Raw genomic sequence first — 23001 nt, 5'->3', positions numbered from 1 at the left:
TAATTGGCCATTCTGGGAAAGCATGGATGGGGAGGGGGGCTTCTGAGAATCGCCGGTGACAGTTAAGTGGCCTTTTGTTGACGTCCTCTGCTGAACAACTTTGTTGGATTTAGTCTCTGCCTTTCCTCCACCTCCTGCGGGTTTTCTGTTAGATTCATCATTTACCATTCAGGCATCATCTTTCACTTTCTCCTTCTAATACGACTGCTTTGTACGCTGGACTCTGCTTTATTCATACTGTTCCCAGACCATAAAGGGGGCTGTGTGGGGCTTCAGCAGACTGAGAAATTGACTCTGCTCTCTGTTGAGAACTATAATAATGACTGCAGTGACCTTCATGTCTAAGTAGAAAATGCACTACCTATCCTGGCATAATGGTGACCACCTGAACACAGCGAAAAGGGACCCTTCACTGAATTCCTTCTCATAGAATAGACATTTCCTTTGTTCCTCGCTCCATTTTCTTCTCTCCCCTTCTCTCCACTGCAGCTAGAGTCCTGACCTAAGATGCAGCTGTGACTAAGAGCTAATGCTTTGAGATAATAAGACATTCTATTTTGCAGGCTTTGCCAAGCCAATTCACCCAAGTTGTCTCATCTAATATCCCCCAGAAAACCCTGTGAGGTAGGGAGGGGAGATATTATTAACCCTATTTGACTGATGAGTAAATTGAGACTTAGAGAGACTAGGTCAGTTGCCCCGGATCTTTTAGACAGGAAGTGAGTACCCAGCTCTGTGTCTAAACCTGGTGTTGTTTCAATGGCGTCCACACCCTTATGTTCAAGGATCATATGTGTGAGTGGATGGGGAGGGAGAAGGAGCACAAAGACAGGATTAGCAGGAGACTGGAAAGGAGTGATTTCTTTGGGCCTATGGCTTCTCTCAGCCTTTCTCTGGAGATGGAGGATTCCATATTCACGAGAGGCTAGCCCAGTAAACCTCTGGGAAGGAAAACAGCTAAAGGCCTTGACTTCCTCTTTCCCTACCCCTGCCCCCCACACCTTCCCAGGAGAGGACTCACCTAGAAGTGGGGAGGGACGCCCCACCTCTGGAAGGCCTGACGTGGGAGTCCCAGAGAGAGCCTAACGCACGTCCTCTGCCGGGCCTGCTGGCTTTTAGGTACTCTGCTGTCCTGAGGCCTGGCCATGCCTGTGTGCGAGGAAAACCCCTGAAGTTCGCCTGGAGGAAGAAGCATGCAGAGTTCCTCTGGAGGAGGCGTGATTCGCAGGTTGTACCCTGTGGGCAGGCGGACACTCCTCGTCTGCAGCTTTATCCTGGCAGCAGCTTTGGGCCAGATGAATTTCACAGGGTGAGTGGCTGCTCCATAGTGGTAGAGAGGATTGCCAGGAGTTGGGTGACTTGGTGGCCCAGTGGGACCTGATCAGGGCAGAGGGATTCAGGATTTCATTTCCCATCCTGAACCCACTTCTTACTCCTTCACCTCCCAATTTTGCATGTGAGGGCAGGACGCGCAAGTGTCTTATTATTCCTCCCCAAATCTAGAGTTCTTAGTCTGCATGAATCCCAAGAATCCAAGAATCCCCTGAAACCGTGTGTAAAATTTTGTGTATCTACTTTTCTCCAGTGTTCATAACTTTCCTCTGATTTTAAAAAAGTCATAACCCCCCAAAGACTGTGTTCCTAATGTGTGGGTGTGGTATTGTCCTTTGAGTAAAATTAAGTATGAGTATTACATACCAGGCCCTCTACAGACATGATTTCTCAGCCTTCCAAAGGCCCCGCAAAGTGAGCACTCCATAGTATTTCCATAGTGGAGAAGAGGAAACGCAAGCTTAGAGAGGGGGGTTCATCATCCAGGGTATCAGAGCCGGCCAGGGAGGGAGCCATGGCCATCCTGGCTCAGACCCCAAAGGCTACACTATAGGCTGCTCAGTTGCCCCGGCTCCCACCCCTCCAGGGGGATGGGGAGGGGCTCAGCTTCCCCCTGTGAGGTAGGGTGAGATTCATCTCTTCCATGTCCTCCAGCTCTTGAGAGAAGGCAGTGGGGTTGGGGCAGACATGGCCTGGATCCTTATATAAAGAGTGCATGGGGCCACTATCGGTACCTCGACTCCCTGTATCTATCCCTTTCTCTCCTTCATTCCTCTTTTTTCTTCCTCCCTTCTCCACCACTTACCCGTCCTGTTTCCCCTGTCTGGGCAGTGGGTTCATCAGCAGAACTGACAGGCTTTATGGAGTCCCCCGGTGGTCTATCTTTGGGTCTGGAGAGACCCCTTGGCCTCAGACTAAAGGAGTTTGGAGCTTCCCAGAACCGCAGGTCCTTCTGCCCAGGGGTCCTCTCGCCTCCCAGCTATCCTGCCAGGTTCTCTTTTCCACTCTGCGTCCTCCAGGCTGCACAGCCTTTGAAGAACCCCTCCGAGAAGCTCCCTCGGTCTCCTCTGTGTCTTTCCAGTGACCAGGTTCTTCGAATCCTGGCTAAAAATGAGAAGCAGCTTTCACTTCTCAGGGATCTGGAGGGCCTGAAGCCCCAGAAGGTGAGGAATCCGCGGGGCTTGGGGCCATGTCCTCTCCTCCCTCACAGCGGCTTGCACCCTCGGCTCCCTGTCCCGTTCCCTCCACCCCAAACCTGGCCCTCTGGGTATGCCTGCCGGAGATGACAGCACAGGGGGAGAATCAAGCGCGGCTTCTCTTCAGGAGAGGCTGGGAACACTGGCCCAGAAGGTGGGGCAGCCCTGCTTGGCTTTCCCCTTTGCCCTGTAACGGAGGGCTGCTCTGAAAATGGCTGGAAGGTCCTAAAGCCACGCGAGAGGTGCATGAGTCTCTGGGTGGGAAGCCATGCCACACGCACTGGACACATCTGCTTCCCGACTGAAGTGGCTTAGCTTGGCAAACCTGTTTTATTTGGGCTTGTCCCTCAGCCCGAGCCCTGGTTTCTGAGAACGTGTGTCCTCCACAAGTATTCCACTGGGCAAGACGTTTTCTTCAATATAGAAGGGTTTGGTCTGAGGGCTGTTGAAACAACCAGATATTTCTGGATGTGCCCCAAAGCCCACCATCCTATTTGTGTGAGTGCCCCTATCAACCAGGACTCAGAACACTTTACAATAATTCTCTCCATTTTACAAAATGAAAATCGGACAGCACAGGGCTCCGGATCGGGCCTCTCCTACCCCTTTGGGGCTCGGGGGCAGTGATGTCTCCCTTTTCTCCCCAGTGTTCTTGACCACGTGAATGTCCCAGATGATACGCTGTCTCACCTTTAGAAAACTATTGTGGGCTCTTTGGATCTGGGTGAAGTTACATGGAGTGAGTGAGGCTGGGAGACAAAGGTGCTTAGTATTAGGGAAGGAAACTCCATGACCTGGGGATTTTGTTTGTCTCCGTCTTTCTGCTCTGCCTTAAGGGTTTCATTTTGGAACCGGGGCCCTTTCAACTGTATAAGAGAAGATCATTGGTTCTGTAGGTGCCTGCAGGATGTTTGGTACACTTGCCTATTGTTTTTTTCTCCTTTGTGACTAAGGTGGACTTCTGGCGCGGCCCAGCCAGGCCCAGCCTCCCTGTGGACATGAGGGTTCCCTTCTCTGAATTGAAAGACATCAAAGCTTACCTGGAGTCTCACGGCCTTGCTTACAACATCATGATAAAGGACATCCAGGTGAGGTCCTGCCCCAGCACTGAGGTTGGGGGGTCTCACCTTCACATCCCTTGCAGGTTTGGGCCCGACCTGGAGAAAAAATACCCAAGGTTAAAGTGGATGTTTTCTTTCTGGAGTTTCATCTGCATTTTTGTGAACCTTCCAGGAAAGGAATGAAACCTCACACTAGTCAAAGAAAATTTAAATCTAAGAAAGATCTTTCTAAAAAATTTAAATGTAAGAAAAATCCAAGAAAGAGTTCATAATTCACAGGTCAGGGTAGCTTGTGGAGTCCTCTTCAATGAAAAAAAATTTTTTTAACTTTATATAGTTTTAAAGGTTGCTTTCCACTTAGAGTTATTACAAAACTTATTGGCTGTATTCCTTGTACCCTACATCACAGGGCCTATCTTACACTCACAGTCTATACTCCCCACTCTTCTGCCTCTGTCTTGCCCCTTTGCACCGCACCAGCTAACCACCAGTTTATTCTCTAGATCTGTGAGTCTGTTTCTCTTTTGTTATATTCACTAATTTGTTGTGTTTTTGAGAGTTCTCTTATGGAGGAATCTATAGTTCGTGGCAAAGGAGAAGACAGGGAGAAGGGAGACAGGAGGGGGCAGCTCAGCTGTCTCCTGGGCATTGAGGGCAGGGAGGGCTCTTCTGGACGGCTCCCTTTGCGTTTCTGACTGTTCCTTCCTGTCCCTGTGTGTCTCACCCGTTCGATAGCAGGGAATTCCTTCACTCCAGAGAAGCAGGAAGAGGTGAGCGAAGCCGCTCCTGTGAACCCTGCTGTGGTTTCCTTCCTGTCGCCTCCAATGCTGGCTCTCAGTACCAGGCGTCTCTCCTGGGCAGGACTCTCCCAGAAAAACAGCTCTGGGAGAAGTGACTACAGACCTGCCCTTGGTTAGGGCGAAGGGAGACTTCATTCCAGGCACCCCATTCTCTCCCCACCCTCACTCGTTGCTGCATCTTAATGGCATCTTTTCTGAACATCATGAAATTCTGTTTTAATTGATCTGTCTTCCAGAATACCCTCAAGGAGCCTCTTTCCTAAAATGATTCTTTTGGGGCACCACTGGGTTAGACTTCTCTGGCTGCAACCCTCTGCAAATGCTGCTGTGTACCTGTAGATTTGTATACACACAGGTTCCTGCCCAGCCATGTCATGCTGCCGCTAGTCTCCTCTACGGGCTCTGAGTGTGGGAACACACAGTCCCCGGAGTGTACACACTCTCCGCCTGCCAGGCGATAAACGCATTAGGTGCATTCCTTTTCATGCAAGGACAGGGCTGGGGCACTGTGGTCCATTCAAAGACCTTTCCTCCTCCTCAGGCACATCTGTTTCCTGCTTAACATCTGGGAGTAGGCTCTTTGTCCAATTAAATCCCCCACAAACAAAAATGGGGAAACTCGCATAGACAATAGAGGCTACCACATCAAAAAATTCAGTGCTCAATCCTCATTTCTCACCTGTGCCTGCATTTAAAAGTTTTCATTTCCATGCATCTGCCCTGCCCTGGAGACTCTGCAGTATTTGGCAAACAGATATGAAGAGGTCTCTAAACTCTTTCTGTTGATTCATGTATCAGGAGTGGCCCCAGAGGCACCTGGGAGTCTCCCTGAATCATTGGCTCCTCTGGGGCTGTCCTCTCCTGTCACCCCCAGCCCTGGATTCCCTTTAAGGATAGGGAAAGGGGAGCTTTTTACTGCCTCTCAGTAGAATGCCCTGGACACTGGGCGCTAACCCAGTCAGGCAGGATTTTCACCAGCAACTTGCTCTGTCTGCAATGCATCAAGCTCTGATTGTCGTACTTGAGATCACATTTTGGCTTCCAGGAAGCTGGGGCTGGGGGGAGACTGCTGTGTTGAGTTGATTTGTGGTGATGATGGGGGAAGGTGTCCATGAGGAGGGAAACTCAGAGGCGTTAACAGAAGGGAAGGGCTTTGCACCCCTCAGGTTGCTGGCCGGCAGTCTCATGTTTTAGTTATTGATGGACAGGACTGCTAGCTTTCTGTCTTCTGGATCTTCTCACCCCAGTGTTTGGCATAGCGTCTCCTGCACGGGACCCTCAGTAACTGTGTGCTGAATGAATTGCTCAGAGAGACCTGATTAATATATTGGTCTTTGTCTCAAGAGTCCCCTCCCCAAGCCCCTCAAGGTATAGAATCATTTGCCTTATCTGTCTTTATACCCCAGCGTCTACCATAGGGCCTGCCATTTAGGTAGGACTTAGTAAATGGCTGCCCTGGTAGCTCAGCTGAAAAGAATCCTCTTGCAATGCAGGAGACCCCGGTTCGATTCCTGGGTCGGGAAGATCCCTTGAAGAAGGGATAGGCTACCCACTCCAGTTTTCTTGGGCTTCTCTGGTGGCTCAGACAGTAAAGAATCTGCCTGCAATGCGGGAGACCTGGGTCCAATCCCTGGGTTGGGAAGATCCCCTGGAGGAGTGCCTGGAAACCCACTCCAGTATTCTTACCTGGACAATCCCATAGATAGAGGAGCCTGGTAGACTACAGTCCATGGGGTTGCAAAGAGTCGGATATGACTGAGTGACTAAGCACAGCACAGCACTAGTAAATGTTGCCTCACTTAATGGTTGTGAGAAGGAAAGGAAGGAGGGTGTGTTTGCTGGTTAGTACCAGGCTGAGAGAAAGTGTGAAAAACCCTGATCCCAGCTTTCACCTTGGCCAGAGATACTGGAGATTTTTGAGGAAGGGAAGTGCCCCCTACTCCCTCCTGTCTTGTGATCAGAAAGATGCTTGAGATAAACTAGGCGGACTCATTCTTTCCGCCCACAGACACAGAGATGCCAACTGTGTGCTGGGTATTAGGCAAGGTACTGGAAAAACAAAGATAAAGAAATCCAGTCCCTGTATCCAGGGGAGCTGGAGTGCTGTGGGGGTGGGGAAGCGGAGGGGAGTAAATCAGTGATTACAATGGAGTGGATGATGCGCTGATGGAGTGGAGCAGGTTGCTATGGGAGCGAGTACAAGAGGCACTGCATGGTCGCTCTGAGGCTCTGAGAAGGCGGCAATTACGGTGTGGCTGAAGAGCAGGAGAAGGGAGGGCCGGGGAGGGGAAGGGGCCCATGATTGGCAATGAGGCCAGACCAGAGCACAAAGGGCACCCTCCACCAGGTGAAAAGGTTGAGAGAAAATCCCGAAAACCGTGGGGGAGCCTTTGGAGGGCTCTGACATGATCAGATTTGCATTTAAGAAAAATCCTTCTGACAGTGACAATGTTGACAGTGTTGAGTTGGGGACAGGAGCAGGGAGAGACTGACAGGCAGGAGGGTAGTGAGGAAATTGCAGTGGGCCAGGAAAGAAATTATCTGATTTTGAGTGAGCTCTATTTGCATTTAATTTTTCTTCACCTCCTCATTCTTTTTGGCCCTTTGGTTTTTTTCCTTTTTTTTTTTTCCCTGGGATGAGTCACCATGGAAAGGCTTCACTTGAGCAATCAGCTCTGTGGATTTTAATGGCTTTTTTTCTGATTACAAAATTAATAAATATTCATGGTAGATAATTCGGAAAATAAGGGAAAGCACAAAGGAGAAAACAAAAATCGCCCATGCTCCGAGCACGCTCTAGAGTAAAATACAATTTAGTGTAAATACTGCTTGGCCAATTTTCCCCTCTCTCCTGGATCATTCCCATTAGCATACAAATATAGAGTTATTTCTCTCATCTTAAAAAGGTCCTCTCTTGATCCCTTCCCCCAACCTCCAGCTATCACCCCACTTCTCCTCTTATTCCAAGACCAGAACTCCAGGAAATGTTGACTCTACATGCCATCTTCATCCTTCTTTTTGGGTAAACTGTCCACCGCTACCTTCACCCTCGTTGTCATACACAGCGTCACACACAGCTCCCAGGTTCCCTCAGCAGTCAGCTCTGAGTGTGCATCGTGCTTCCAGCTTGTAGCCTGACCCATCACCCTCTCCTCTCTGGACTTCCAGGACATCGCACTCTCCTGGGTGGTCCCATCTTCCTGGCTGCTTCTCTGCACATTGTTCTCCTGTTTCCCAGCTCTGTCCTTCGACCTCTTCTCTGTCCCCTCATCCAGGATCATGGAATTGAATACCTTCCACCTCCTGAGCACTCCCATGTTGGTAGCTCCAGCCAGCCTCTCATATCCGAATTGAACTGAAGGCTCACATCTCTGACCATCTACTTGGCATTTCTACCTGGGTGTCTAATGGGCATCTCAGACTTCACAGGTACAAACCCAGCTCCCCTGGCCTGCTCCTCCACAGCCTCCCTCAGTGCAGCAAATGGCAATGCCGTCCTCTCGTCCCTCAGACAAGAAACCTGGAGTCATCCTTGACTCTTTTTCTCACATCCCCCAGACAGTTCTTCAGTTCAGTTTAGTCACTCAGTCGTGTCCGACTCTTGGTGACCCCATGGACTGCAGCACACCAGGCTTCCCTATACATCACCAACTCCCAGAGTTTACTCAAACTCATGTCCATTGAGTCGGTGATGCCATCCAACCATCTCATCCTCTGTTGTCCCCTTCTCCTCTTGCCTTCAATCTTTCCCAGCATCAGGGTCTTTTCCAATGAGTCAGCTCTTCACATCAGGTGGCCAAAGTATTGGAGTTTCAGCTTCAACATCAGTCCTTCCAATGAACATTCAGGACTGATCTTTAGGATGGACTGGTTGGATCTACTTGCAGTCCAAGGGACTCTCAAGGGTCTTCTCCAACACCACAGTTCAAAACCATCAGTTCTTCGGCACTCAGCTTTCTTCACAGTCCAACTCTCACATCCATACATGACCACTGGAAAAACCATAGCCTTGACTAGATGGACCTCTGTTGGCAAGGTAATGTCTCTACTTTTTAATATGCTATCTAGGTTGGTCATAACTTTCCTTCCAAGGAGTAAGCGTCTTTTAATTTCATGGCTGCAGTCACCATCTGTAGTGATTTTGGAGCCCAAAAAATACAGTCTGTCACTGTTTCCACTGTTTCTCCATCTATTTGCAATGAAGTGATGGGACCTGATGCCATGATCTTTGTTTTCTGAATGCTGAGCTTTAAGCCAACTTTTTCATTCTCTTTCACTTTCATCAAAAAGCTCTTTAGTTCTTCTTCACTTTCTGCCATAAGGGTGGTATCATCTGCATATCTGAAGTTTTTTATATTTCTCCCAGCAATCTTGATTCCAGCTTGTGCTTCATCCAGCCCAGTGTTTCTCATGATGTACTCTGCATAGAAGTTAAATAAGCAGGGTGACAATATACAGCCTTGACATAATCCTTTCCCTATTTGGAACCAGTCTGTTGTTCCATGTCCAGTTCTACTGTTGCTTCCTGACCTGCATACAGGTTTCTCAAGAGGCAGGTCAGGTGGTCTGTCCCACAGACAGTCCATTAGCAAATCCTATCAGTTCTCCCTTCTGATAGTGAGATGTAGAGAGATGTATCTTGCAAATTCTATGCTAGCACCATGGGTCAATACCCCATCAGCCCTCACCTGGATTATTCTAGTAGTTTCCTAACTGTTCTCCATGATTGCACCCTTGCCTCTTTATTGCCTACTCTCAACACAGCAGTCAGTATGCAAGTCCTGTTATATCAGTCCTCTGCTTAAAACCCTCTGTGTCTCCCCACCTCATTCACAGTAAAAGCCAAAGTCCTTAAAACTGCTATAAGGCTCTACATGATCCATGTGCTGCCCTGCACTGCTGACTCTTGCTTACTCTGCTCCAGGCACCATCACCTTCTTGACATTCCTCCAGCTTGCCTGAGCTACCCTTGCCTCAATGCCTTTGGCTAGGATCATACCTCAGGGCCTTTGCACTGCTGGCCCTATATTGCTGGAATGCTGATTCTGCAAATATCAGCATGTGGCTCACTGCTTTTAAAACTTGACTCACATGTCAACTTTTCACCTTATGTTAAGTTGTGCCCTTCTCCCACATTCCCCCAGTTCCCTCCCTCACTTTTCTTCTTGGCACCTACGGCCTTCTGATATCCTCTGTGGTTCACTTCTTTGTCTGGTTTATCGTCTGTCTCCTCTACCAGATTGTAGGGCTGCATGAGGGCAGGCAGTTTCGTTTTGTTGACTGCTGTGTCTTCAGTGCCCAGTGTGTGCATCACAGACATTACTCTGCTGAATGTGTGTGCATGCTAAGTCGCTTCAGTCATATCTGACTCTTGGTGACCTCATGGACTGTAGCCCACCTCTGTCCATGGGATTCTCCAGGCAAGAGTACTGGAGTGGGTTGCCATGCCCTCCTCCAGGGGATCTTCCCAACCCAGGGATCAAATCCGAGTCTCTTATCTCTCCTGCACTGGCAGCTGGATTCTTTACCACTAGTACCACCTGGGAAGCCCAGTCTGCTGAACAGAAGAGATTAAAATGTGGGAATTGTGTTGGCTGGGGTCTGGGTGGGTGGCAGCTCTAAAGAGGAGAGGAGGACAGGAATAGGTGAGGAAAGGAAGGAATCATGGGCAAGCTCCTGAGGGAGAGGCAGAGGCTGGCTGCCTGGGGGTGAGGGTTGAGGAGGGTCCAGGGGGTGGGGAGACAGGGACAGAAGGGCCAGCCCCTCTCTTGGTCCTGCGGAGGGCAGGGGCAGGGTCACCCAAGTGACCACTGATGCTCCACTTACTGTCCAAGTCCGGCAGACACCAGGTTTCTGGAGGAACCCAGGTTTCCTGGTCATGCCCTGTAATGACTATTCCACCACAGAGTCCTGGAGTCACCTCGAGAGTTACTGTTATCCTATTGTCCCTCGTCATCATAGCTGGCATTTACTGTGTGCTAGGCAATGTTCTAAGCAGTTTACATGTATTCACCCTTCTAATCCTCACAAGAACACTTCAAGTATGTGTGAAAGTACATGATAACATGACCTCCATTTTATGAAAGCTCAGAAAAATTTGTAATTTGGAGACCAAGGCACAGAGAACTTAGTCATTTGCCCATCAGTGACAACAAAGGATTTAACCTGAGATAGCCTGACTCCAGGCCCTGGACTCTTTACTCTTATGCCGTCTGCCTCCTTAGTGGGTGTCACTGTTGTTCATATGGTGTTTTAACTTTGCCTTTAGGATAGTGAAGCCCCAGTTCAGTCTTGACTTCCGAAGGGTTCATTCTTACAACCCCAGATCTGTACCCTCCCAGCCCCACATCCCAGCATAGGCATGGACTGTGGTTGCTACCAGCCATGCAGCTACCACTGCAGATGTTAGGCCTGCAGAGGAGGTCAGGGGTGGGTAAGGAGAAGTGACTGCCTTCTTCACAGAGCTGTGTTAGAGCCGTCTCCTGTCCCCCACCCACCGCTTCCGGGAGCTGCTTCCATTTCACGTCTGCGGTTGGAGAGAGCTGTGAATGCAGATTCCTTTCAGGTGTCATCTTCACCTTTGGGGCCCTCAGTCTGCTCCCCCCCCTCATCTTGGAGGTGCACTTCTTAATGTCCCCATCCTTCCTTACAACTGTCATAAATTAATTTACACTAAGGTACTACTTTTTCTGTCAGGTTATGGCTTCCAGGAGGCAAATGGCTTACTTCTGAGTCTGTTTTTTTCTCCAAGAAGCCTGACAGGGCTGTGGTGAGACGAGACTGCATTCTTAGATCTCCCGTCCCCTTCCTTCCCTTCCCTCAGCCCTGTGAAGGGAGCAAACATCTGTGTATTTTTCAGGCCAGGACAGATTCATGTTCCTGGAATCCAGGGCCCAGCTGTGAGGGCTGAGCATTTCCAATTTGTAAGCGGGTGTCACATCCATTCACAAGGCTGTGAGGGTGTTTGGAAAGTTATTTGCAGTTGGGTGCCGACTTCCCATTTGCCTCCAAGCTGTTGTGTAGAACAAAGGACAACCTTGTGTGAACTCTCTTCCTGTGGGTGTCCCTGGGCTGTGTAGGAAGAACTGGGTCCTCCAGTCCTGTCTTCTCTCTCCTCCATCTTCACCCACCATCTCCACCCCTAGGATGTTAGTCCTTTAACTTCATGGTGGTGGGACCAGCATGGGACAGAACCGGCCTTGACTCCAGGTACGTCGGCCCGACCTACTCTTTCTGCTGCTCACTGCAGCTGGTTGTGCCTGGCTCATGGTGCCGGGCACACGTCGGTCATGGGGGCTGCTGAGATTTCCGTCGATTATCTGGGAAGAAGACAAATTTCCTTTGTTAGGACTTCCCGGGATGGTGCTTGTGCCAGTGAAGATTGGGGCTCCCCCAGCCATCTCTCTGCAAACCAGCAATCCCTGCTTTGCCCAAGTGGGAACGTCCCCAGCCCAGCCAGTTTAGCTAGAAAACATCACAATTATAAATGCCACATGTGTAGTTGGTGCTCAAAAAGAAATAAGCCCCCAAGCTTTGATTTCCACTCCCATTTTTAAATTTGTGCTTTGAGGATTGTGAGTAAGTTGACAGGGGGAGTGGGGTGAGAGTGTTACCCGGCAGTGACCTCGGCCTCAGCAGTGGGGGATGGAGAGGGGCTGTCTTCTAGCCCTGGGACTGGAGACTCCATGAATGGCTGCTCCTTCATTTTTAGACATTGGGGCATTTTTGCCTTTGTTTTAGTATTTATTCATTTAGAAGATTTTACTTATTGAAGTAATATGAGCACGCTGTGAAAAATGTAAAAATAGAGAAAAGGAAAAATTGCTTAAAATCACAAGCTTTCTATCCTAACAATAATGTTAGCATTTGGGTAAATTTTTTTGGCATTTTACTGTCTTGTTTTCCTATGCTTAGGGTATTGCCTTTTCATTATTTTAAAGCACTTTTAAATTATAAGAATAGTATGATGGACTTCTGACCTGTTGTTAGTATTTTATACATGTGCTTTCTCTTTCTCCCTCTATGTATACACATACACACACACACAGATACATAGATGTATGTGTGTGCGTGTGTGTGTGATTCTTATTTGCCTTTAATTTTGCTAGCCAGCTGGCCTTAAGGGACATAGTGCTAGAAACTAGGATATCTGGATTTTTATCTCATCTCTGTCCCTTGTTAGCTTTGCTGTTAAGTCTGTTTATCTCTCTAATTTGATTTATCTCTAAAACATGAATAGTTAATTCTTGCCCTGTCATCAGGTCATAAGATTAACTGGAATGATGAGTATTAAGATGCTTGGTAAACTAAAAGGCCCTGGCCTGAAGCAAGGCATCATCAGGATTTACTTGTGACCCAGAGGTGCACGGACTTTCCCAGTGACTCAGTGGTAAAGAATCTGCCTGCCATTGCAGGAGACACAGGTTCAATCCCTGGATGTAGAAGTTCCCCTGGAGAAGAAAATGGCAACCCACTCTACTGTTCTTGCCCGGGAAATCCTGTGGACCCAGAAGCATGGTGGGCTTCAGTCCACGGGGTCGCAAAGAGTCAGACATGACTGAGTGACTACGCAACAACCACAGAGGGGCAAACCAGGGTGACTTTGGGTTGAGGGCCTTTGCTTTCCCTTTTGTTGCAAAGAGGCCCAGACCCCTCCCACGCTGTAGTCATCGCTGAGTCCTGGGGTGTCTTCATCCCTGGGTGACAATGTAAGGGTATGAATTTAGGATGAAGGGCACCTGCCCATTTCACTGACTTCAAAAGTGGGGAAAATGCCCCGTGATGATGTGGGAGGTCAATTCAACTCAGGCACTATACTGCCCTCTTTGAGGGAAGTACCACAGAAGGGCTGAGAGCCAGCTCCCAATTGCCACTCAAGTAAGGATGCTGCTTTGGCTCATCTGTACTTGTGTTTAAGAGGCAGTTAAAGTGGTGAGTGAAAGACTATTGGCACATTAGGTAAAGTGGTTTGGACAGGCTTTTCAAATGGCTTGGATGTCAACTGTCAGGGCTACTTCCTGGAGTAGAGTGCATGATGTGGGCCAGGTGAGCCCTCTGCTCTCCCAGGGGTCAGTGTCCATAGTTCAGCTTGGGCTTTCGCTCAACAGAGTGTTCACAGAGGGCAAAAGCAATGTTGGCAGCCACCCATGAGCATCTTTTCCAAAGCCCTTTGGTATTTGTTATTACATTTTATCCTATTGAAATGGGCAAGGCAAGTCCCGATTTTCAAGCTGAGGAAACCAAGGTTAAGGTTCCACAGCAAGTTAGTGGCAGTGGCAGACTTAGGACCACATTCTCCAGACTCCTTGACCCATCCATGCTCATTTGGGAGAAGGCAGGGTGAATGCCAGCTTGCCAAGCAGAAGAATCACCCCGCAACCTGGCATCTCCTGTTGCACAGCTCACACTCATGGCGGCTCATTCTGCTGTGTCGACGCTGTCTTTGTGCAGCCAGCTGAGGCACGGCCCGGAAGTGGCATGCCTGGCCCAGCCTCGCCTTCCCTTCCAGTATGTGCTTCTGCCTCCCAGGTGCTGCTGGACGAGGAGAGAGAAGCCATGGCAAAGTCCCGCCGGTTGGAGCGAAGCACCAGTAGCTTCAGTTACTCCTCTTACCACACCCTGGAGGAGGTGGGTCTGCCCCATCAAGCTCTAGACTCTGCTGTCCTCTTGGACCCTCGGGTTGTCCAGACTCAGGGCTCTGGGGCTATAGGAGACTGTGAGCTGATGCCTAGAAAGTGTAGAGCAGACACTGGGAGAAAGTTATTGATGTCTGAGATAAATAATCCTGCCTTCAAGAACCTTAGAATCTAAAAGGGGCAGGATGACTAAAAACAACACTGCAAGGACTATGAGATCTGTAAGTGGATTGAAGGGGTCAATAAAATGGAAGTAAGAGAAACTTCCACCAGAGAGAGCCTTGCAGGCTAACCCTAGGGGACTGAGTAGGCTCAGCACATGCTGCTCTTCCAGGCAAAGGCATAGCACTGCATGGAGGTGAAAAGTCTGGGAATCCAGGCTGACCACAGCTCCTGCCTTAGACCCGGGGGTAGTCTTTGATTTTTGCAGTTCTTTTAGATCCTCAAGGGAGGTGGGAAAGCATTAAAGAAGGTGGTAAGATCAGGGAATGAGAATATTCAGAGAGACCCTGGGGTTTGCTCCCTCCCTGCTTAACTGCCCATCTGAGAAACTTCATTCCTTCCAGATCTATACCTGGATTGACACCTTTGTAACTGAGCATTCAGATGTTGTCTCAAAACTTCAGATTGGCCACAGCTTTGAAAATCGGTCCATCCTTGTTCTGAAGGTAAAAGCTGGGAGTGTTGACTACCAGACTGTACAGTGAGTGCCTCAGGCATAAGACTGAGCTCGTGTGGGGTTGTGGCTGGGTGGGAGTCAGCCAGTCCGTTTGGGGAGAGAGATGTGTACACTCCTGTCCTGAGGTGATGCACAAGCTTTGGGATGGTGGTGTTCAGGGACCCACCCCTTGTAGGTGTGGACAGTTGGCAGTAAAGTGAACCAGGCAAGTCCTGGGTCAGGAATCTGGTGGGAGGTTTGTTAAGGAAATGGAACTGCAGAATGGCAGTCATCACCTTGAACTGGGATGTGAGTGTGAGTGAATCAGCATTCTTCCTGTTAACTCAGCTGCTTCATCTGGTCAATGGGAAGAGAGGTACACAGAGGCCTCATTTACAAATGACTGAGGCCCTCTGGCTTAGGCAGCCCCGTGGATAGGCCTGAGTCTATGAGGAGACCTTCTAGCCCTTCACAGAGCCCACTGGAAACAGGGTTCCAGTAAGCTTGGCGGCAGCAGTGCCCTTGGCCATGAAGGCGGCAGGAGCGGTGGAAGTGTGAAGCATACTGGAAAACAGTTCTTTGTATGTGCCCTGAAGGGCACTCGAGAGTGTGGAGCATGCAGGTCATTTGGCACGCAGCTCTCAGAGAAGGCAGACTCTGCTGTCCTCACAAGTGCCCTGGGGGACTCTTCTGAAGGGTCATTTGGCCTCGGCTAACGTGGGACTTGACTTCACCTGTGCCTGCTTTGATTTCTCCTAAGAGCTGCCTGTGTTCTCTCTTTAATGTTGTCTAAGCTCTTGCTACTCAGGGTGGTCCCTGGACCCACAGGAGCAGCATTTCTGAGAGTTTGTTAGAAATTACCAACCTCACCTTCCAGATCTACTACATCAGAATCTGAATTTTAGTAACATCCCTGGAGGATTCACGTGCCCTTGAAAGTTTGAGAAGCACTAGTCTAAAACACTTGCAGACCTGGGCAATTCTGTGCTTCTGACTAGATCACTTTGCCCTGCAAGAGCATCACTGTGTTGCCAAGGTCTCCACATGTGTGCACTTTCCATGGGCTCCTACACATGTACCTGCACATATGACCCCCCTCTCAGGAACAGGGAGCCACCCCAGGCACTGAAGATACATCTGGGGCCTCCTTCTAGGCAGTCTGGGGACAGCCCTGTAGCTGTTGTGGTTCAAACTTGTGTGGGGCCTGGTGCTTTTCCCCAGTTCAGCACTGGAGGTTCTCGGCGCCCGGCCATCTGGATTGATTCTGGAATCCATTCCCGGGAGTGGATCACCCATGCCACCAGTGTCTGGATTGCCAAGAAGGTCAGCATGGACCATGGGGGCTGGGATGAGGTGGAGGGTTGAAGCTGCTCAACTATTTAAGGGCACCTCCAGTTGAAAACTTACTTGGTTTATCTGACTTGGGGTGCTTTCTGCACACCTGCCCTGTGGAACAGCCGCCACGTGCTCTGGCCATTTGCAGCCCAGAGCCCCCACCTTCTAGTTGTTGAAAATCCAAGTCTTCGGTTCTGCACAAGGATGAACCTGATGACCTGATGCCATCCCTGCCTGTAGCCAGTGGCTGTATGGGTATCCTGCTCTGCTCTGGAGGGGAGCCCGCCAGGGCCTCCTGTCCCTCAGTCTGTACCCACTCAGCCCTTTCTTGCAGATTGTCAGTGAATACAGCAAAGACCGCATCGTAACAGATGTACTGAATGCCATGGACATCTTCCTGGAGATTGTCTCTAATCCCGATGGGTTTGCTTATACCCACAGTATGGTGAGAGCACCTAAGAGGGAGGGGCTTAGGGATCAGGGTCAGCTCTGGGGGGAATGGAGCAAAGAAAGATCACAGTGGCTTTGGGATGCTTTGCTGAGGTTCCCTGGGGATAGACCCTTTGGGGGCCCCTTGCAGAGTCTCCATGAGGCAGGCTGGCTGCTCAGGTGCTGTGGCTGCAAATGTTGCCCTCCAACTGCCCAGGGAAGTCCACTGTTATTTGGTTGTGCTCAAGCCTCTCACCATACCCCAGCTTTAACCACAAAGCATTTAATCTGCAGCCATGGCTCAGTATGCCAGCCCCATCCTGCTCTAGAGATTGCTTCCTTTCGTCCCTCCCTGTCCCACCAGACCCGCTTCCTAGGATGTCAGAGGCTCCCACCCAGAAAGGGCTCAGTGAATGAGTCACCTGCCTTGCACTTTTTCAGAACCGCTTGTGGCGGAAGAACAAGTCCACCAGACCAGGAATCTTCTGCATTGGTGTGGATCTTAACAGAAACTGGAAGTCAGGCTTTGGAGGTACCTCAGTCTGCTGCACCCCAGGGGCAGGGCTGGAGAGAACTTGGTCCTTGGCACATCTCCCACACAGATTATGTTGACGCATAACCGGGGAGGCAGAGCACTTAGCTAATGCGAGTGAGTCATGGCAGGGACAGGCGGGCACATGCCTAGGATTGGCTGTGATATATGGGGAGAGGTTGCATATGTCTGTTAAATGTATACATATGCTAAACCTTCGTGGGAAACAGCTCCTTGAATGGGGACTAACTGCAAGGATCAGATCCTAAATATGGCAGAGAAAGGCTTAAGGAGGTTCAAAGTAGTCTTGCTTGTTGTTCAAAACCCAGGATTTATGGTGCCCCCTGAATATCTCTAGCCCTTCCTTGAAGGGAGCATGCCACAAGAAAAGGTCTCAAAACTCATTCCCTGAGAACTGTGACCCGAATTTTGCCCTCTGGGGAGGCCAGGACAAAGGTTTAAATATAGAATAAGCTAGTTTCTTATCATCAACACTGACTTAAACCTGGCTTTTATTTTCCGTCCAATTACTTTATGACCCTGGGCTGTTGTGTATCCACAGGGCCCTCTGATCCTAGGGAGGAGTGGGCAGCTTCCTCCTGAGTTCCCTTGGTGTTCTTCCTTATCATCTCTCTTGCCGTGCCAGGGGCATAAGGACCACATGGGGAAACTGAAACAGAGACCAGTATGTGAACCCTGCGAACGCAGCAGCTTGATGGGTGGGATGCTGGGTCTAACCAGGACAGTCTCCAAAGCAGAGGGTTGAATAGGCATAGCCCTTGGCCTCCAGATGTGGCTGCCACACTATAACAGGAGTCAGAGTTTAGCTCCACAGGAGACAGTGCTATTGAAAAACGGATCTGCAGACCTGTTTGTTGGCTAACCCAACAAGGCAGAACATTCTAGATCCAGATGCCCATTGTTTCAAAAATCTGGCTTCTTTGAATCCGTTCTGTGAAAATAAGGATAGCTCTGAAGTCTACAGAGCAAAACCAGTCAGCCCACAGTGTAGGGGTCGCCTGAGAATCTGGGTTGTACTTGTAACTGCGTGTGTAAGGAAACACAGCTGTGTAAAATTAGGCATTTCCATCTCCAAATAACCAGACATTTGTCCCAAGAAAGCATCCACGTGGGCCCCTTACAACTGGCTGAAGTGAGTGCCTATCTACCCTGAGACAGACTGGCTAGAAGAAAGACAAATTACCTCTTAAAGAAAATATCTTTTGTGGGTTTCACCACAGGGGGGAAAAAATCAGTATATACACAATGTGGAAAAAAAAGTGGAAAAAAAAAAAAAGCCCAGAGGGGACAAAAAGCTCCCATAATCCCACTGCCCAAAGATTACTGCTTTTAATAATTTACCATGTCCTTCCAGCCAGTTCCCCTTCCTACAAATTACATTTTTGAGAAGGAAAAATAAATAGCTAATGAACCCATTAGCAGGTACTTGTGAAACAGGCAGGCTCGGAGGACTTTGTGAATGTCAGAGAGAGGCAGGCAGCTAATTCCCATTTGGTCAGGGGAAGATTAGTTTATTCTGCTTAGCTCAAACCAGAACTAATGGCCTGAAGTGTTTCTCCATATTTGGGCAAAGCCACCTGGTCGTTGGCAGGGGAACCGCTCTCCGTGCGTGGGCTGCAAACGCAGACAAAGCTCGCAGCCTCCCCCGCTCCGCTCATCTGTTGCTGCTTGTCATTCATCAAGTGCAGCAGGTGCAGGAGCTCCCAGCAGACACAACAAACAGGGCCGCTGTTGCTGGGCCAGCTCCAGCCCACCAGGCTGCTCCTACCCCTTTGCTCCCTGCAGGCACACCCCCTTCCAACCAGGGTCAGTTCTCACCCCCTGCGAGGTCCTGCAGACCAAGAGGGGATGCGCTTCCAGGAGACAGAATTGCCTCTGGGCCTGCCTGTGGCCAGAAATAGCGAGTATCTGGTTAGTGACTCAGGCAGGAAGATTTTGTTTATGACTTTATTATTGCCTTAATTTGATTTCTCATAATGAGTAATCTGTAGATCATCCTTCCCACCTATACCGCCCTCACCTGTACCCTTGGGGAGGACCTGTTTGCTGCAGTCCTAGAACAGCATCTGAACCAGTCCATGGGCAGCCACCTAGGTCTGCAGCCAACTCACTGCCCTGCGGGTCAGGGGCGTGCTCTGGCATCCTCAGGAGGCTTCAGAAGTTGGGCAGCCCCTGGCTTCTGACCGGGCTTCTGTGCAGTCATTTCAGGGAGGAGAAGTGAGAGCAGGGCCTGGGATGCTCCTTTCATGTGTTCCTAACCCCCAAATCTTGACCAGCCCAGCCTAGCCCTCCACCAACTGGCCACTGGGGAAGAGAGGAAAACAAGAGAGGAAGAAAAGAGATGGGGAGCGAAGAATCTAGTAGGAGATGGGAACAAATTAAAGTAGAGGAACAGTTACTCTTTGCCCTCCTTCCAACTTAGGTCCCCATTCAGAAGAATTTTCAAGGGTTTTTTGCATCTGTGCTTCCCAGAGCAGTCTTAGGCAACTATGGTGATCTGTTCTCTCTTTCCCCAGCTCCAAGTCCATGCTGTCCTTGGGTTGGCACAGCTTGTGCAGACACTATATCTGAGCACTCAACTGACCCAAGCCTTCCCCGTGGAAATGGAGGGTCGGGAGAGAAGGGTCAGCTCACAGGGGTCACTGCTCATAGGGGAAGCCAGGCTGGAGACCTAGTGGCGACTGCTGAGGCAGGCCTGACTTTCTAATGGAACCACAGTCAGGACTTAACCAAAAGACAAGCTAAGGGAACACTCTGCAGGGCCACAGAGTTGCTGAGTTGTGGTGTGGCAACACTCCTCTGATGTATTAGACCAGGGCATGCAGCAGTAACAAGCATCCCTCCAAGTCTCAGCGGCCTAACACAGTAAAAACTTTTATTTTTCACGTATGTAAAGTCCACTGTGGGTAGGTAACCCTCCTTGACAGCTGTCTTCCATTGGTGACAGAGAGATCCAGGACACGTCTCCGTTTAGAGGGTTTTATTGTTGTTGGTTTAACCACACAGAAGAGAGTATCAAGAGGTCATACTTGCTCTTAGCCTCAAACTAGAGGTGACCTATCATTACTGCTCACATTCTTGTTGGTCAAAAGTAGCCACATGACCTCAACCAAACTGCAAAGAAGGCTAGGATTAGAGAGGAATACAGAATATTTGTGAGAGTCTTTCCGACGCCTGGGAATTTGAACCCTGTGGGTGCCTTTATTCTACTTCCAGGAAATGGTTCTAACAACAACCCCTGCTCAGAGACTTACCATGGGCCCTCCCCTCAGTCAGAGCCAGAAGTGGCTGCCGTCGTGGACTTTATCATGTCCCATGGGAACGTCAAGGCTCTGATCTCCATCCACAGCTACTCTCAGATGCTCATGTACCCCTATGGCCACTCTCTGGAGCCTGTTTCAAACCAGGAGGAGTTGGTGAGATTGGCTGCTTAGGGCTTGGGGGAGGCATCCCACAGACTCTCAGCTGGCCCTTTGGTAGGGAGCAGGGTGGGGGTGAGAGGCTTGTTCTCACATGTGATCAAGTTCGCAGCTGGAGATGCTGTGCTTCCTTCCCGCAAGAGCCATCTACACATTCAGCTTCCAAGACTCCTAAGTCCCTGGTTCACAGCAGCTGGTGAGGGTGTGGGGGAGTGGGGACCCACTGCCTCTCACTCTCTGGATTGAATCTTGCAGTACCATCTTGCCAAGGATGCAGTGCAGGCCCTGTATGAGGTTCATGGGATCGAGTACATTTATGGCAGCATCAGTACCACCCTCTGTGAGTGAGCCGTCCCCTGGCTGCTGCTGTTGCAGGCGCCACATCCACCTGGGCTCAGGCAGGTGCAGGCTCTGCTGGCTGGCAGGCCTGGTTGGCCACAGGGCTGTGCCACAGATCCAGCGGGGCTGGGCCAGAGCTGATTTCCACATCTGAGTACGAGGGTGAATGGTGGTACCTAGACCCAGCACCCACTTCTCTGAAGCGTTAATTAGTGCACAGCTCCTGACGGCTGGCTCACTGCGATGCCCCGTAGGCGTAAATATCCCAAGTCTGGTGGCCTCCAGGAGCTTTCATTTTGCTAGAGCAGAGCATGCACTGGGTGAGCAGGGTGTGGCCCGGGTTGAAGCCCGGGCCAGGAAGCTTGGTGTGGTCTGGGATGGGTGGGGGTTTGGTCTCCAAGGCACACTGTCTTTGCAGGAAGCCTCTGTACCTTGTGACCACACCCCGTTCTTCCTTTTGTCCCCAGATGTGGCCAGCGGGATCACAGTTGACTGGGCCTATGACAGTGGCATCAAGTACTCCTTCAGCTTCGAGCTCCGGGACACGGGGCGCTATGGCTTCCTGCTGCCAGCCACGCAGATCATCCCCACGGCCCAGGAGACATGGATGGCCATTCGGACCATCATGGAGCACACACTGCATCATCCCTACTGACAGAACTGCTGAGGGGAGAGCCAGAGGAGTGGTTTTCTTTTCCGAGGCCTGGGCTCCTCCTGAAACCCAAGTTATGGATCCCTTCCCCATCCCTGCCCTGACTCCTTAGGAAATAAAAACAAATTTGAAGAGGCTTGGTAGCTTCTGGTGCTGGCTGACACCCCTTTGGGTTCAGGAAGGTACAGGGGCCTTGAAAATGCCTCTTGGCCTTCTAGGTACCCAGGAGAAAGGCAAGACTAGCAGGCATTCCCTTTTCTCCTCTTATAATGGTCTCGGGGCCCCAAACAGATAACACACTCCTTGGAGCTACTAATATCCACATCATCCCTTTGGCACTTAAATGTTAAGAGGACCCTGGAAGGGGCAGTGTTTGATCTGAAGGAGTGGATCTCCAGGGGCAGCGTTTCTGGCACCCTGAGTGAGAGGTGGGTACAGACAGGTGACCTCCTCTTCCTGCCACTTTTCCCATCCTGGGTAGGGAGGAGTTGCCCATTTTGGAGTGACCTGTTCAGAGTCCCCCATTTCGTCACCCGGATAACAAAACTGAACAAGTCACTGGTTTGTGACCTACTCTTCCTGGGCACCCTCAGATGCTCCCTTGGTCTTGGGAGCAGAGTTTCAGCCAGTCAGAGCCAGTATAGCAAAGCGCTGTACATCCAGAGAGAGAGAGATCCTCTTGTTCCTCACCACAGTCGTCATGCACTAAGAAGTTAGTCCAGGCAAGGCCATTTACTAAGAAAGCACTTTATCTCAAGGAGAGACTCTAAGACACAGATGAGCTGCCTTCTACCATCCTCAGGCTGCTTTGTCCCTTTTGCGTTACCCCATCACTAGGGAGCAGGGATAGTGGGTCTGTTTGCCCTGCCTTCAGGGGCAAGCAGGTACCACCAAGAAGAGGAGGTCAACTAGAGAGCTGAGTGGGGTTGTGTAAGTCTGAGGCAGAAAGCAAGACCTTCATTTACAAGGGCCAGACTTTTGTTGTTCTTGCTAAAGGATTGTGGGTACCAGAGAATGGATACATGTATGTGTATGGCTGAGTCACTTTGCTGTGCCACTGAAACTTTCACAACTCCAATATAAAATAAAAAGTGAAAAAAAAAAAACCAGAATTGTGGGTACCCATGAGTCAGCCCCTGCAGGACACAAAGAATGCAGGGTTTTACAGACAGGGAAGAAAAGGGGGTATGGTGGGAATAAGAGCAAGTTCTGCTTCCCACCCAACCTGTAGAAGAAGACAGAAGCTGGACCAGTTAGTGGAAAGAGAGCATCAGTGGTGATCAAAGCTCTAGGTATGGGCCATGTCCAATATGGCGCCTGAGCCAAAGATTAACAGTGGCTGATAGGGGGTCTGGACAGGTGGTTAGAGGCAGCCATATGGCTGGGTACACATCAGTAATGCAGCTGTTGAGAGCTTTGAGCAAAGAAATGAGAAGGTTGGCATGTGAGAAGGCCTAAGGTAGAGGCAAGAAGGCTGAGCTGATGGGCCATGCAGCCAGTGGCCGTGATGGCATGGTGGGCATGCCTGTGTCCAGGGCCAGCTATATCTAGATCATCTCCAGGAAAAAGGCCAGCGACAGAGGAGGAAAGAG

At 50.0% G+C, this 23001-nt stretch overlaps 1 protein-coding gene across 1 annotated transcript; it reads left to right on the top strand.

Moving 5' to 3' along the window:
- Positions 1-1193: 1193 nt before the first annotated feature.
- Positions 1194-21503, top strand: CPA5 (carboxypeptidase A5). The gene is made up of 11 exons (XM_010831673.1): positions 1194-1309; positions 2414-2495; positions 3482-3616; positions 13918-14016; positions 14591-14692; positions 15904-16005; positions 16352-16462; positions 16888-16978; positions 20216-20415; positions 20674-20758; positions 21225-21503. Exons 1-11 carry the CDS (start codon positions 1194-1196, stop codon positions 21410-21412), a joined length of 1311 nt encoding a protein of 436 aa, XP_010829975.1. The 3' UTR covers positions 21413-21503.
- The last annotated feature ends 1498 nt before the right edge of the window (positions 21504-23001 follow it).

The sequence above is a fragment of the Bison bison genome, unplaced genomic scaffold (assembly GCF_000754665.1).
Source record: "Bison bison bison isolate TAMUID 2011002044 unplaced genomic scaffold, Bison_UMD1.0 scf7180017864530, whole genome shotgun sequence".
Classification (NCBI taxonomy): domain Eukaryota; kingdom Metazoa; phylum Chordata; class Mammalia; order Artiodactyla; family Bovidae; genus Bison; species Bison bison.
Note: the sequence above shows the minus strand (reverse complement) of the source record. Positions and strands in the feature narration are given on the sequence as shown.